This window comes from Parasteatoda tepidariorum, chromosome 12 (genome assembly GCF_982258835.1).
Source record: "Parasteatoda tepidariorum strain Cologne lab strain chromosome 12, Ptep-v5.0, whole genome shotgun sequence".
Lineage (NCBI taxonomy): Eukaryota > Metazoa > Arthropoda > Arachnida > Araneae > Theridiidae > Parasteatoda > Parasteatoda tepidariorum.
In genome coordinates, this window is record NC_141766.1 from 1,907,342 (window position 1) to 1,922,311 (window position 14,970).

At 30.2% G+C, this 14,970-nt stretch overlaps 1 protein-coding gene across 5 annotated transcripts in view; it reads left to right on the forward strand.

Annotated features, from left to right (window-relative positions):
• Positions 1 to 1,924: 1,924 nt before the first annotated feature.
• The window catches only part of LOC107446506 (uncharacterized), a 41,627-nt gene continuing 28,581 nt past the window's right edge, over positions 1,925 to 14,970 (forward strand). For 2 of the 5 annotated variants that reach the window (XM_016061177.4, XM_016061181.4), the window contains exons 1-2: positions 1,925 to 2,189; positions 7,976 to 9,754. In XM_016061177.4, coding sequence (XP_015916663.1) covers positions 8,122 to 9,754 — 1,633 coding nt within the window. In that variant the 5' untranslated portion in view covers positions 1,925 to 2,189; positions 7,976 to 8,121. Of the gene's footprint in view, positions 2,190 to 3,032; positions 3,174 to 7,975; positions 9,755 to 14,970 lie in introns of all 5 variants that reach the window. The other 3 variants (XM_016061180.4, XM_016061179.4, XM_016061178.4) reach the window with 3 other exon arrangements.

Genomic DNA, 14,970 nt, shown 5'->3' on the forward strand with positions numbered 1-14,970 from the left:
TTTCTGTATTCCGCCTATGTGCTTAGAAAATAGTTTCTTATCATTAGGATTAGCATCGAAAATCAGGACAGACCGTAGAAAGTTAATAAGTAATTACTACCTAATGTGTATCATTAAAAACTCCAGAGTGATAAATACCTCTACAAGTGAAAATATATATATTTTAGGTTAAAACTTAGCAGTCTAAGGTGAAACATTTTAATTATATTTAATTACCTGCATTAGCATAAAAAAATACAACCTGAAGTGAAAAATGGCGTATTTTAGTTTGAATAAAAAAATTTCCTTTACAAGCATAAAAACCTATACTTGAGGTTGAAAATAATACACCTCACGTTAGTAACAAATCACCTTTCCAACTATCAAAAATTACACCTGAGGAAATCCCACATAAAATTAGATACCTGTGGTTGAAAAATAATTACCTGAAGTCGAACAAAATACACCTGAGGTTGATTTATAATAACCTGAAGTGTAAAATGACACACCTTGGGTTGTTGAATAAATAGTTCCACAAATGTAAAAAAATATACTTCAGGCTGATAAGTAATAACCCAAGGTTGAAAATGAAACACTTTAAAGTAGTAAATATCTACCTCTCCACAGATGTAAAATTAAACACCTCAGGTTGAAACATATATACTACCTCTGGAAGTATATTTAAGGTTGATTTTGAGGTATTCATTTGCACCCTTTTCAACCTTAACGACGTATTTAAATAACAACCTCCTTTATACCTTTAAAATATACCTCGTTTATACCTCATTTATACCTCGATTTTTTCATAAGGGATATAAAGAGAGTTCGCTCTGGGCCATTTGTGGCCCACTTCGATTGCCAATTAGAAGCGAATAATCATAAATCAATATGGATAATTGAATACAAACAAATTAAATTTTTTCAAAAAAAGTACGTAAAAGTTAAGAGAAAATTTCTCGTAATAAATGTTTGAAAAAATAAATGACACTACGATTTGATCTTTAAAATCCTTTCCACTTCCAAACAGCCCAAACACTCTCATCCCTCTTCATCCATAGAAAATGTTCAAGAACAGGGGGGAAAGGAACAACAAACTCCTGAAATAATTCTCCCAAGTGTTCATCCCCCAGATTCTCAACCCCATTCCCTCCCACGTAATCAGACAAACAAAATTCAATGGCGATGGAAAAATTAAATTCGCGTAATAATTATTTTTCGCCAAACAAGAGATCGGAAAGTCAAATGTTATAAACCAAAAAGAATGATTAAGCAATAATGATGAAAACGATGATGGTATAAGCCAATCAGATATGTGTGTTAGATTAAAAAGTCTGTCAACAGCCTTCACCAATCAGGTTCTCATATTTTTTCACCCGTGATCACCCGTGCGACAATTACATTTTATTTTATTTTATAACCGTCGTTGAACAGCCGACCCAATTTCATGGGTTTACAACTACTTACGTTCAACTCCGTAGCCTTGTAATTTTGAACCAATCCAGAAGACAAGGAAACTCCTGGATCAGTACCCCCAGAGGTGTTGATTTGTTGTGGGAACATGGAGGACTTTGAGACTCGACAGATTTAACGTGCATCAGTCACAATTTACTACACGGGGAGTCTTCGGCCGGCGAGGATCGAACCCACGACCTCTTGGATATGGGCCCAGCGCCCTACCGACCAAGCTAGCCCGGCCCTAAGACAATCACATTTGGTGAGAATGCTCATGCTCGCTCAGAGGATCAAAATTGTGATGGCGTGTCATCGGATCATCCTCAGGGATGTTTCCCAGACCGTCGCCAATAGCCCATTGTGCAGCTCTAGTGCGACGTAAATGAACTACAACTACAACAACAGCTCATGCTCACTCCATCGCACATGCGAATTTTAAGCAAAGAGAATGCTCCCTAAGGTTGAAACATTTTAAGTTTAAGTTCGATCTTTTAATCGTGACCGTTAATGTATTGTGTAATTGAAAGGGATTTGTAAATTGTAAAATCTGTTTATTTTGCGGTGCGTAAAGAAAAGTTCAATTTTGTCAATTGATCACAATATTTATTTAATATTTTTATTATTTTCCGTTACTCAGTGACTATTTAAGATTAAGAAAATTTTCCTTAGTTCTTGTACTTCTTATTTCTTGGGCCTACTATTGATTGGAATTTAGTGTTCTCAGTAAGTCTTGTAGATTGTGATTATCTGTTTATTACGTAAGTTTATGATATTTTAAATATTATTACCATTATAAAGTAAAACAATTTTTGGGGGTTCTGCGATAGTACCTAAGTATTCTTTTTCTAGATTTATACCCATTACTTATATTGCTATTAAAATGATTCCTTACCTTGTGCATAACTTTTCAAGTTATCTAAGTCATTTGATTGTCCGATATCTTTAACTCTAGTTACTTAATTTTATATAGAACTTAGTTATTTAGAATGAAGATTTGGCCAACTCTATTTCGGTGATCAGGTAAACACTACAGAATCAAGTGCGTTGATCGCAATCATTTTAAAAGTATTCCATTTTTATAATTTGTTTATATATTTCAAACGTTCGTTTCATTTCAACTGACATTATTATTTGATTTCTCACCATTATTTCCGAGTGCCATTTGTTCTATTTACTTTCTCTTTAAGTCAAGTTCTTGTTTTTTTACATAACAATAAACATATGCCATGTAGAAACACAAGATGGCTGTAAAACCAATTTTATAAAAATTGGTATGCTTGAAAAGAAAATATACTCACTTGAAATAATTTGCCTAATCAGGAAAAATATTATTTGCTTTATTGTAGTATTATGTTACTAAAAATAATTAAAATAGATGAAATGCAGATAATATTTTATTAAATATTGAAAATTGTGGTTTATGTCTGGATATTTCTCTATCATGATCTGCCACTGCAACTACAATCACAATAGTGCCAAATTGATTTTAAAGGGAAATTTTTAATTAAAACAAAACATTTAAGAGGTTTGCCTGTGGGTAGCTACTAGCCATATCCTTTGAGTTGGACCCTTTCAGTGATGTTTTTTTTTTTTTTTTTTAGTTTCTCGCATGCTGCCGTCCTGAAGTTGCTAACGCTATTATTCTGCCACAGATCACGATACAGAAAAATCCTCTTTATGTCAATAATTTCATGGATTTCTTTTTTTTAGAAATGATAATGAGTTTTTAGCTGAAAATAGAGGTATTGATTACATGCTAATTAAAATCAAGTAACGTAATATTTTAAGCATTAAAGTGATATAAAATATGTCAAGTTTGCTAGTTTAAAATTTTGACAGGTTTACTTTTGGTAGAATTGCCTAATGACTTTTTCAAGTTGCATGAAACAATTTTATTTCACTAAAGCTGATAGTTTCTCATAATTGCAATAAATTGACTTTAGATATAATTTAAATCACTATAATCTGTCTAGATATCCTAAAGGAGCAAAGATTATCTTATATCAGAATTAAAGCTCTTGTAATGAAAGCTAAATTATATTGGTGAAGTGTAATTATTTTAGCTAGTTTACAATTTAGTTTTCTTTACTATCTTTGTTTAAATGACAATCATTTACATTTTTATACTTTTGAGATAAAAGTTATAGACCTAGCACCAGGCCTGTCTACCCACTTGCCTGCCCATAAGACCCAGCTGCGTTTAAAAAAAAACCATCTAATAAAGCTTATATTTAAAAAAAAAAATTTTCTTCCCAGAAATGATTTTTAAATAAAGGTATTTCAGTTTGCCAACTTTTTTTCCTGTTATTGCTGCAGCTATTATTATAGTTTCACACATCATTGAATATTTTTCGCAGATTATTCTACCATTTTGAATACAGTACAGAACCCGTTATCCGGAAATCAGAAAACCAAAAATATATTTAAAAAATATATATTGATAAATTTTCCCGCCATTTTTTTTAAAAAAATGTTTTTTTTCCTCATAAGATTTTTCTTTCTTTTTTGAAAGATGTTTACCTTACCATCATTTTGGAAATAATCATTAGTGTATTACTTCATCGTTTTTTCTTCTTTTTAAGATTATTTCCAACTATTTTTGTTTTTTTTTAGTTGGGTTTAACAATTAAAAAAAAAAAAACTGCTTTTTGTATCGATTCAGAAAACCGGAAAAATCAGTTATCCGGAATAGCGATGGTCCCGATCGTTCCGGATAATTGGTTCCCTACTGTACTTTCTAAAAAATTTTTGACCAAAAAATTTTTAATATATTTTTGAAATCTTCACCATATGGAAATGTATTAAATTATTTAAAGCGCAAAAAAATTTTTAGCATAGCAGAAATGGCCAATGGAAATACATTATGCTCTTTATTTTATCAGATTTTTTTTCAATCTCAATGATATGACATAATATTAATTTTATAAGAAAATTATGTAGTTTATATTTAGTAATTAATAAAGTTTTGGCTAAGTAAAAATAAATTGAATGTCATATTTAATTATTAAGTTATTGAAATAATTATAAAAGTTATGTAATAGTCTCTTCTAGTCAGGGTTGGCAGGTTTTTGACATGTGACAGTTTTTGACAGTTTAAATCGTCACGTCAAAAACCTCACTGTCAAAAATGTCGAAAATGTCAAAAACCTATATTCATATGTGAAATTTAATTAATACATAAAATTTATATATTTTTTAAAGGATAGTGTTTCTAAATATGTTCTAGAAAAAATAAATTTAAAATTTTGAAGAAACACTTATATTTTGAATAGTAACCAAAATCTTGTACTTTTGAAAACTCACATCTTTTGTAATATTATGTATTCATTTTCATGTGTTATTGAAAATCTCTAGTGATATTATTAAGAAATTTATTTATAACCAAATTTAGTGTATAGTATAGATTATACTAAAAATTAGACATTTTTAAAGATAAACATTAGCAGTTTTGTACATCAGACATCTTCTTTTAAAGAAAAACCTTTTTAATATTCTTTTAAATCTTCTTAATAATCTTTTTAACATAAGACAATACAAATTTAAGTGCTTTCTGTTAAATACACAGAGTAGTTAGTGTCGATTTACAGTATATTCAGCCTATTCATTTACTATGCTGAAAATTTAGTTTATCCAAATACTTGTGAATTTCATTTTGCTGAATACGATATAGTTTTGTTGAATATCTAAATATTCAGCTGTTAAATAATTACTTCCTGCTTTCAAGATATGCATTATTTGTATTCTTAATACAAGTGGAGAAAAAAAAATTAAGAGATAAAAATTGTTTTAAAATGACAAGTGTAATAATTATAAATAAATATAATAAACAATATTAATTATATTTATCATTATTCATAAATATAACTACTTTTAAATTCAAATTAACATACTGGATAATAAAGATATTCGGTATAACATTAAAAAAAAAATTCTATACACTTGAATTTTATATCAAGTTTGTATTTATACAACATAACTTGTAAGTTCCTTATAAATATTAGTTATATGTTCCTTATATGTCAAAAATGCATAGTAATAAACTTTTAATTTTCTTAAGTATCAAAAAGAGAAAAAAAAATTTTTTAAATATAAATATTTAAACAATTTTTGTGCAAAATTTTTCTGCACATGCATTTGAATATAAATATCTGAGATTTTAAATCTGTTATTTTACCTTAATTTTAATTAAAAAATATTTTAAAACCTGCTGATTACCTATAGTATAATTAAATTTCAATATAATGCATGGCAACTGTTGGTAGTTTTGAAGTTTATATATTTTCTTGGCAAACTTCAGTTTTTGACATTTTTGACGGGTTTTTGACGGTTTAAACCAGTATTATACCCTTGTCATGTCAAAAACCACTTTTTGACGTCAAAAACCCAACCCTGCTTCTAGTTCTAATAGATTCTTTAAATGCCTGTATTTTATTTATTTTTTGTAACCTTCATTAAACAGCCAACCCAAATTTTGAGTTAACGACTACTGATGTTCAACTCCGTACCCTTCAGGTCTAAATGAAATGTTATCCGCCAGGCAACAGTTTTGTTGCCTGCATATTATGAATTTCATACAAATATAGCAATAGAGTCATACAAAACTATGATTTTAAAATGCTGCAAATTTCATAAAAGCATAGTAATATAAAACACATAACTATTATTTGCGGAATCTAAACAGTCTTACAAAGTTATAATAAATGTAAATGGATTGCAAAAATCATCCTTGGTAATTTTTTAACCTTATTAAAAAATCAATGTAGGGAATTTCCGGCGAAATTTATACCTGACAATCAAACTTAAAATGAACATGGGTGTCGATTTTCGGCATGGGCATCACTTTAGAGTTAAAACCCACAAATAATCAAAGCAATCGGGCTGTTTTTTAATCTTAAAAAAAAGTGTAGTGAATTCCGGGCAGTCACACGTTTAACTTTTTTATTAAAAAAAATATTGAGTTGAAACCTTTGTTCCTCCCACATTTTTCCATCAATAACAGGGTTGCCACTCCACAGGGAGAACAGGGAAAACCTGGAAAATACAGGGAATTTAAAAATCACCTAAAATAACAGGGAAAATACAGGGAATTTGGATTTTTTCTTTACAAACTGGGAAAATACAGGGAATTTTGTTTCTATCTTTTGTCTTTTAAAAAATGGTGACTACTCAAAGCGTAATCTATAGGATATTTAACCATGATATTTCAGCTATACTAAACTATTTCATTTACTATAGCATTATTTAAGTATGTTCAGCTGTTTTTCTAGCAATTGAAACTAATATATATAGTTAGCCCACTATAGCTCACGCAAGAGCTCAGTAATTGTTGTTTCCTCTTAATATATCGCTTATAATATGTACAGGGAATTTTTTTTTCAGATTTGAGTTTCAACCCTGAATAAGTAACACTTACTTATCTGTATATTCTAGTATAATCCAAACCCCCTATTGGCAGTTATATCAGGGTTGGGCTTTTGACATGAGGCTTCGAAAAGTGTCTTATACTGTTGAAATCTGACAAAATCTTGGGCAAGTTTCTTTCATGTCATTTGGAACCTTTCATTAGATTTAAAATCATGCCCAATATACTTTTATAATGTACTACTATAATTATGACTTATGTGTATCTACTTGGTTTTTATGTGTATTTATTGGTTTTTATGTGTTAATTTTATGTAATAATGACTTATGTGTATCCATGTTTTTACATGGTACTCTTAATACTTTGAAATCAATATTTTTTGCTATATTATAACTGTTCAGTATATATCACAGGTAACAACTATGAGTAGCTAATTATTATTAATCTAAATACTGATTTGAATTCTTTAATGCAAAAATTAAAACAGATAACTAGTCATCAATAGTTGTCTGATATCAACTTATAAAAGTTACTTTTAATTCTCAATATTTGTTGTTATTATTTATAGACTGGGGAGCAGAATATACTGTTTGTCTAAGATAGGTACTCTGACCGCCAATAAGTCTGCGGCAGTCTGGTGCTATGGAAACAAGAAGAGGGCATTTTAGGGATGGTAGCTTCGATGAAGAGGTCTCCTTTTCTCTCGCCAAAACCAGTCCTAAAGAGGGGCCCTGCACCCCCTACTTATAATAATCATACCTCGTTACCATAGTCACCGCCACAGCTCCAGACGAATGTCTGGCAGAGTACCTATCTTAGACAAACAGAATATGATCCTGCCGGCAAGGTTTTGGGGGAGATTCAGGCAGCTCTGGGGAAATTTTTACAAAGGATGTAAAAAAAAATCCGAAATTTTTGATGTTAAAAAATGTCTTGCTGTGCAAAATTTTTCCTTGTTGAAAAGACTTATGTTAATTTAAGTATTTATTAGTTTGAATTCCATAAGTTTATGAGAGTTACCTTAAATTTAATTTTATAAATTATTATTAGTTCAATATATTTTGATTTCTGTTATTTTTATCACATATACTCGTTTATTCAAAGTTAACAATTAATCCTTTTCTAATCCAGGGTATTACTTATCTTTGAATGCATATTTATATTGTTTATCTTCTCTTCTAGGTTGTGTGAATATCTGTCATATTCTGATGTACTTTGCTGAAACAGTTTTTCCACAAAAAAAGGTTTTCTTTGATTATTCAGATATTAAATTCTAATCTTGTTTAAAATTTTCATTATAAATTTCAAAATATATTTGGAAATGATCTATGGATAAAATGGATAAAAGCAAGGACATAAATAGTAAAAAAGTTGGTGTTTCAAAACCAGTTATAAAGAATAACCATTTAGGTATTAAGTCTAATGCACCTAGGAAATTTTCATACATATCCAGATCTAAAAATCCTTTTGATAATAAGAAATATATTTATTCTGATTCAAAGTCTTTTTTGAAACAGTCATGTGATAACTGTAAGTCTCACTTGTCTCTGAAACCACCTCACGAAGAAAATGTTGAACCATCTCCTGATTTGAATGGCAATCTTTCTTTTAATCAGCACTCAACATTTTGTAATTTTCCTCCTTTATCTGAAGTACCTAACTTTGGATTAAGTTATCAAACACAACTCTCTGTTCAAAAGACTTCAAAACATAGAAAATCTGGATACCATGAAAAACGAGCTTTCCATTCTAAAACTACTAGTTCAAAGGTACCATTTCATACAAATAATTTTTTTTCACCAGTACCTCATTCAAGTATTAGTTATCAAAACTCAAAAGGTAACATGCCATATGTAAAGTTTCCATTGAATAAAGTTTGTGGTGATGCAGCAATTGTTACTGAAAAGTATACACGAGGTTTTGTAACTACACAGATAATAAGAGACCCATTTTTACAAAGTCATGTAAGAATTGCCAATGAAGACTCTTATTTTGCTCCATCAATAAGTATACCTGATAAATACTTTACCCTTCAAGTTGATCCAGATGCCCAACTTCGTAATTTGAAGTCTGATTATTTTGTCCATAATTGGCAACAGATATCTGTATCTTCATTGTTTGAAAACTCTGCAGATCTTAAAGATGCTGACAAAATATACCCAGCTTTAACTACCAATGTTCAAAATGAGCAAATGAAATCTCCTGATTTCAGTGTTCGATCTGATCTTGAATGCCCCAATGTGGTACCAGCTACCAGTTCATTAGGAACTAATGAAATGTGTGTCATTCCACAAACTTCATATGCTGATGTAATTCACATTTCCACTGGTGGTAAAATTTCAGATTCTGAAAAAATATTTACTGATAAAAAAGATGAAAAATCCCAAACTGAGTGGGCCCAACAAGATTTAAATGCCATTCAAGCTACTGTAGTTAATTTAGAGAAACCTAGTTTTTACAATTCATCATTACAAAAAAGCATATCTTCTACCTTATCTCCTCCATCAGAAAAATATATTAAAGGAGATAATTTAGAAAATGTTGATAAAATGTCATCATCTAGTTCTGCTTATAGTTCTAGCTTTCCTTTAGATTCTACTACTAGTATGATTGATGAACCGGGTTCAAAACCAGACTCTATGTACAGCAGTGCTAGTAGTGTTAGTTCCTCAACTAATGCATTTAAACCGGTAGAAAAGAAACCTGTGATTATTATGGACAATTGTCCAGATCAAATTACTTTTGGAATAGAGTATGATGAAATGGTTAAACTGTGTTTTGATGACTGTGATCCAGACAATGCTTCCACTCAAGAATCTGAGAAAAGTGCTTGTGTCAAGTCTGAATGTGATGAAATAAAATTAGTCGAAACTAGTTTAGAAAAAGAACTATATTGGAAAGAATCTGATGTGAAATACTGTGAAGATAACCATATTGAATTAACCACTTACTTTGCTTCTTGTAAGTTTCCTTTATATGTCTATTTTTAAATTGTTAACTTTTATTTTTTTTAATTTTATTTATTAATTTCAATGTTTGTTAAAATTGATTTAAAGTTTGAAACCGAGCATTTGTACATAATTTTACTAGAAACTGGATCACTCAAATGATGTTTTTTTTTCCCCCTTCAAAACAACGTAATTCTACCCAAAAATTCAGGTAATTTATTATTTTTTTGATGCCAATAATTTCTTTTACCGAAGTTGATAAAACAGCCACAGTAATTTCTGGTAAATAAGCCATGGCCTATTTCTATTTCGAAATTAAATTATTACGATATATGTTGGTTGTATGAGCCAGAACAGCCTTTATGGTGATTTCATTTTTGTATTGAGAATAAGGCTATCATTGCTAATTCATCAGGGGTCTGTCTAGGTCTTTCTGAAAGGTACCTATTTTGTGAAAATTTAGACATAATTTGTGAAAAATTAAAAATTATATTACAAAATCAATACAAAAACATGGTAAAAATATAGATTTATTGTTTCTTAAGGGATACAAAACTAAAATTTTAGGGAAAAGTATTTTGTGAAACTACCGTTTTTCCTAAAGTTGAATTTGTGAAACTACCGTTTCACCTAAAATTGAATTTGTGAAGGTACCGCTAAGCGGTAGTAAATTCGGCCTGAACAGATCCCTGTTCATGCAAATATGTTTTGCATTGTTTACTCTGAAAATAGTATCATTTTTCTCTTCTTTTTTTTTAAAGATATGGCGGTATAAGACAAGCTTTTATAAGACAAGCTTTTATAAAAATTATATTACAAAATCAATACAAAAACATGGTAAAAATATAGATTTATTGTTTCTTAAGGGATACAAAACTAAAATTTTAGGGAAAAGTATTTTGTGAAACTACCGTTTTTCCTAAAGTTGAATTTGTGAAACTACCGTTTCACCTAAAATTGAATTTGTGAAGGTACCGCTAAGCGGTAGTAAATTCGGCCTGAACAGATCCCTGTTCATGCAAATATGTTTTGCATTGTTTACTCTGAAAATAGTATCATTTTTCTCTTCTTTTTTTTAAAAGATATGGCGGTATAAGACAAGCTTTTATAAGATAATGGATCGTAAATATATTCTTCAAAAGTCTGTAACAAATAATGATTCGTAACTTGAAAATAATTAAATCAGAATGATATATTTGTTTCTCTCTTACCCTTAAAATTTTCTTTGTAAATATTTTTTTTTTCATTCCATGTGCCAATCCATTTTCTGTAGTCACTCTCATTTAAATTTCTTTTTCACTTATTTATCACCATTAATTACATTGCTTCAACTGAGAATAATTTCCTATTCCCGATAAATATTTACTGTTGGGTCATTCTCTACTAATCTCCAACTAGGCAATTTTCGAGTAGTGAAAAAAAATTCTCAGAAATTACTAATTTTTTGTAATAAGATAAGGGTGAACTGAACGAGAAAGACATAGCCAGGGGTCAATCTAAAAAGGAATTAGGTCTATGGAATTCACAAAACTCCATAACTGGACACATAATCATTCATGAAATTCTGAGTCCTTAAAACGGACCCTACACAAAATTTTAAACTTCTTAGACGTGCCTTTCACAAAATTACGTAATAATCTGTTGCATTTTAAAATGTATTCTGTTACAACTGAAAGGTAATTTTCATCAATGTAAATACATGCGTTTTTTTGTGAGTTGTAGTAAAAATAGTCTACCAAATCTATTGGAATGGAAGAAAAAAAAGTGATAATGAATATAAATGGATGATGTCATCCGATTGTATTCAGCCAAGAAAAGAAAAAGCTGAAGGCAGAATTAGGTACTATAATCCACGTTGTGCATGGATACATTGGTGGTAATTTTAAAATTTTGCAGATGCTTTTTTTAAGATTTGCTTGAGTGATTGTGTTTTTATAAAATAACTTTCTCCTAAGAAAGTTTCAATTTCGGTATTGTACTTTTTTTGAGATTGATAACGAAAAATTTGTTTAGAAGTAGGATGGTGTCATTTAATTGAGTATGGGTGTTTGTTTGGTATAACAATGTACTCCCTAAGCCTTTTTAGAAAGGCAGCCCACCCTGCCTGCCCTTTGATCCCTCTGAATCAGGGTTCGTGATTTTTTTTGATTTAAATCAGATTTTTTTTTTTTTTTTTCAAATACATTATAAGAGCGTTAGTTTATGCTTAAAAAAACTTTATAAATGTTTAATCAAAATTAAATTAATATTAAAACTATATGATAACAATATTTTAGAAGCTCTAACTTACTAAAATAATTTTTCATTATAATGCATAGCGACCCTTTTGATACAAAGGCATGATTGAAATTAAAAAACAAGATAAAATAGATAATTTAAAGAATACTACTTTAACTAGTAACACAAAGTTTCAATTAGCACACCATAATTTTAATTTAAAATTTTGATCTCTTTCTTTTTTTCTCATGATTTATAAAATGGCAAAATAAATGCAACAGATTGTGTATATAAATGTTGTCATTCATCAAAAAATAAATATTCAATCTATATATTTTTATGTTAAAATATTCATTTTTAATCCTATATCGAAATACATAAGTTAAACTTAAAAAACATTTTTAAAATATATATGTACTCATTGGAATTTTTTTTCACAAGAGAAAATCTGATAATTTCGAAGATACCATAAACATATTATGAGAAAAAAAATAACAGCTGACCTACTGCTTCAACCTACTGCTTCAAATAGACTTTGAAAGGGAAGAATGACCCTATATCAGGAAAAAAATATCTGAACTCAGCTTTTTTTTTTCTTTCTATTTTTGGCATATTAAGGTAATTTCTTTTTAATATAACCTCAAGCTTTAGAAATATAGATATTTCCATCAATAAACTATAATGTAGATTTGAATTCCATGCTTTTTTTATCAAAAGGTAGAATTTTAATTAACATTTGCTTTTTTTCTTTTTGAAAAAAAAATCATGTTTATTTACTTTCTACAGCTATGCAAGTCTATGTGGCATCAGCCAGATTAACTGTAACTGTGTACTAATTGTTTAGTTTTAGTTTCAGTTTGCATTTATGTTTAGTTTGTGTTTGTGTATCTCGTTAAGTTGTTATTAAACGTGTTTGCGAGATGCTAGATCCTGCTCATTTATTTAATATGTACTGATATAATACATAACAACACATGGTGGCAGCGGTAAAAGAAAACAAATTAACGCAGTAAGTTTTGACTCTCCTTTGATATTCTGAAATTACATCATGACATCAGCTCCTGCATATCATATAACGCCGCCAGAATCATTTCCTTTTTCGATTCCCTCGGAATGGCCTAAATGGAAGCAAAGATTTCTACGTTTCCGAACTGCTTCTGGACTAATAACAAAAACAGAAGAGGAACAAGTGGATGCTCTCATATACGTCATGGGTGATAAAGCCGAGGACATATTTCTTTCGCTCAGTATATCGGAGGAGGATAAAAAGAAATTCCAGGAGGTTTTGAATAGTTTCGACACTCACTTTGTTGTTAAACGAAACATAATATTCGAACGAGCTCAGTTCAATCGGCGAATTCAAAAAGAAGGTGAGTCTGTCAATGATTTTATTACTGCTTTATATGCTCTTGCTGACAAGTGTGAATATGGTAATTTACATGACGAATTGCTTCGTGACCGTATAGTTGTTGGTATTAAAGATCAAACTTTAAGCGAAAAATTACAACTTGATTCTGAACTTACCCTGCAAACTACAATTGACAAAGTACGTCTTTCGAAATCAGTTAAGAAACAACAATCACTACTAGTTGAAAATTCTACAGTTAATGCTATTAGTCAAAAGAAGAAATATAATAAAACAACTAATGCAGACAAAAGTAATTTTCATGATTCGAAAAGTAAATATCAAGATTCGAAGACTAATTATCAGCGAAAAAATTGCAAATGGTGTGGTAAACAGCCACATGAAAAAAGAAACTGCCCAGCAAAGGACTCAAATTGCAGAAAATGCAAGAAAAGAGGACATTGGGATAATGTTTGTTTATCTACTATTAAAGGAGTCAATGAACTTTGTGATGCTGGTTTTGTAGGACTAGTGGGAAGTACACAAAACACAGATGAGTGGGTTGTTCCTGTTAAAATACTAGGAAAATGCATCCAATTTAAAATTGATAGTGGTGCAGACTATTCTGTTATTCCAAGCAGTATTGCCTCCACAGTACTCAAACATACAGAACTAAAAAGTACAGATAAAGTGATTTTTGGCCCCGATAAAACACCCTTGAAGTTAATGGGAAAGCTGCTTGAAAATGTTGAATATAATGGAAAAAAGTGCTTAGAAGAAATTTATGTTATAGAAGGACTCCAAACATGTTTATTAGGAAAACCTGCCATAAAATCTTTTGGACTTGGTCCCAATATCCAATCTCAGTCTGTGCTCAACATTACAAGTTTTAATCCTTTTCATGAATTTCCTTCGTTATTTCAAGGACTTGGCTTACTGAAAGGAAGTTACCATGTTGAACTTAATAGTGATGTTAAACCATATGCTCTAACTTCTCCACGTTGAATTCCAATACCTCTTCTGGAGAAAACTGAACTAGAAATACAGAGAATGCAAGAATTAAATGTTATTCAGAAGGTAGAAAAACCTACTGATTGGTGTTCTCCTGCAGTGGTAGTACGAAAAAAAGATGGAAGTGTGCGAGTATGTGTCGACTTGACGACACTCAATAGAAGCATCAAAAGAGAATGGCACCCATTGCCAACAACAGAATACAATTTATCACTTTTGGCTGGGGCGAAAATCTTTTCGAAATTAGATGCAAACTCTGGGTTTTGGCAAATTCCTCTCGATGAAGAATCTTCATATCTAACAACATTCATCACACCCTTTGGCAGATTTCGTTTCTTACGTCTACCATTCGGAATATCATCTGCTCCAGAACATTTTCAACGTAGAATGTCACAAGCTTTAGAAGGTATTCCTGGTATTATATGTCACATGGATGATATACTCGTCTGGGGTTCAAATCAAAAAGAGCATGATGTACGTCTAACATCTACTTTAATCCGTCTGAAAGAAACGGGAATCACTCTTAATAAACAAAAATGCTGTTTCTCTGTTAAATCTATAAAATATCTTGGTCATGTCATTGATGACTCAGGAATACACCTAGATCAGGACAAAGTAAAAGCCATACAAAATTTCAGAAGCCCAACAAACAAAAC